Below are 1,948 nucleotides of genomic sequence, written 5' to 3' on the forward strand. Positions count from 1 at the left end.
CCACGACAACGAGAGCCGAGCGCGCTCACGCGGACACCAGGCGGACACCCCAGGGGCACGGCCGATGTTTTGTCGTTTACGTACAGTAGAGTCGAGCAGACACGAGGCACTCTCGCCTAGTTTGTTTTTATCACACTATCTTGGTGGCCGTCCGGAGCAGCATCGAGAGCAGCATTTCACCGCCAAAGGAGGCGAACCCCGCGTTCCACAAAAGAGCTATCATGCGAGATGCCCATCCCAGCCCCTGCACCTCGTCGTGATGCTGGTAGGAGAGCATCACGAGCATCAGCGAGTTTAGCAACAGATGCTCCGCGACGCCAAGCTCATTGACGAGTTTCCACGGCTTCAGCTCTCGCCGAGGCGCGTTCAGCTGGTTCTGCCAGCCCGGCGCGCCCGCGTAAGTCTCCATAACCTTTGCACTCAGCTGGGAGCTAGCCATTCGGTAGATGGGCAGGCGCCGCTGATGACCAACAAATAGCGCGAGCGCGAAGCATGCGCAGAGCTTGGTGTACCATTCTCTGCGAAAGAGGCCGCTTATGGATGGGGCGACTATGAGCAGAAGCGCACCCAGGAGGTGCGCAGCCATGAGCAATCGAACCGCGGGCCTGTTTCTTGCCGGGAGTTTCGACACGGCGTGCCTGTAGGCCGCGGGTGTCATCCATTCCGCTTCCGTCCCTGGCGCTGCGAAGGCCGTGGCGTAGTCGCGCAGCGGAACCGGATTGCCAGCAAGCAGAATGAGGCCAGCCGGAGGGAGGTAGGAGAGGAAGTCGGCGAAAGTCTCTGCAGCCTGCACCGGATTGCTCGTGCTGGTTAGGATCGTCCAGGCATGTACTCCTCCGGCTAGCAGGCTGAACCCCGCCCAGGTCGCCGCTCGCCGGAGCCAGGTGTAGTTGTTGGCGCAAGAGATGGGCGGAAAGAGCACGGGCCCGCCGGACGCGTGGTAGCCGATGTACGGCAGGTACATCACTCCGAGCTGGACCAGCCCGAGGAGGAGTCCGAGCATGTCCATGTTCGGGCTACTCTGCGCGCATAGCTGGCGCGCTCGCCGCGAGACAGAGACTGCCAAGGCCCACGACAGCAGCGTCGCGGCCAAGTGCGCCAACAGCTTTGTTTCAGTGGACTCTAGACGCCAGCGTGACGGGCGCGGAGAAGGCATGCGGCCAAGAGGCACGAGCGGCGCAGGACTGGCACGGACGAGAGCACAAACGCCTGCCTGGCTCAAAGACTGGAAAGTGCGGCAAAAATAAGCGCCCGCACGTGTAGGCGCGCATCTTAGCCAAGGCTCGCGCCAGCACGTGTAGGTGCTTGTGTCAGATACGCGCCCACACGTGCAGGTGCGAGCCCTAGCTAACATGAGCGCCTCCACGTGCAGATGCGCATTTGGCGAGCTCGAATATAAGCGTCTACTCGTGCAGGCGCTCGTTTTAGCTAAGAAACGCGCCTACACGTGTGGCCGCATACATTGGCTTGAGGTGATATACGCACTTGGTGTGTGATCGATACATTTTTTTAACACCTTAGGTCTCAGGAGCTGGAGAGGGCCGCAGAGGTTGTATTCGAGTGGAAGGCTGAGGTGGGAGGTCAGGTAGGGGTCTGGGCGGCCTATACACGTGTGCAGTCCTTTTTGGGTTGACAGTTGCTCAGTGCACATGACTTGCCCGGGAGGGGGGGGGGGGCGAGGAGACAATATAGTTATACGCGCGGCCACACGTGTAGGCGCGTATCTTAGCTAAAACGAGCGCCAGCACGAGCGAGTAGACGCTTATATTCGAGCTCGCCAAATGCGCATCTGCACGTGGAGGCGCTCATGTTAGCTAGGGCTCGCACCTGCACGTGTGGGCGCGTATCTGACACAAGCAGCTACGCGTGTAGGCGCGAGCCTTGGCTAAGATGCGCGCCTACACGTGCAGGCGCTTATTTTTGCCGCACTTTCCGGGGTTGCCCTCAA

General features: G+C 60.5%; 1 protein-coding gene across 1 annotated transcript; it reads right to left on the reverse strand.

Moving 5' to 3' along the window:
* Nucleotides 1–130: 130 nt before the first annotated feature.
* EMIHUDRAFT_251506 (hypothetical protein) lies at nucleotides 131–1,271 on the reverse strand (the record flags this gene model as incomplete). The annotated part of the gene is made up of 2 exons (XM_005791507.1): nucleotides 131–1,184; nucleotides 1,258–1,271. The coding sequence occupies 2 exons, from the start codon at nucleotides 1,269–1,271 to the stop codon at nucleotides 131–133; spliced, it is 1,068 nt and encodes a 355-aa protein (XP_005791564.1).
* Nucleotides 1,272–1,948: the final 677 nt, after the last annotated feature.

This window comes from Emiliania huxleyi (genome assembly GCF_000372725.1).
Source record: "Emiliania huxleyi CCMP1516 unplaced genomic scaffold EMIHUscaffold_1117, whole genome shotgun sequence".
Lineage (NCBI taxonomy): Eukaryota > Haptophyta > Isochrysidales > Noelaerhabdaceae > Emiliania > Emiliania huxleyi.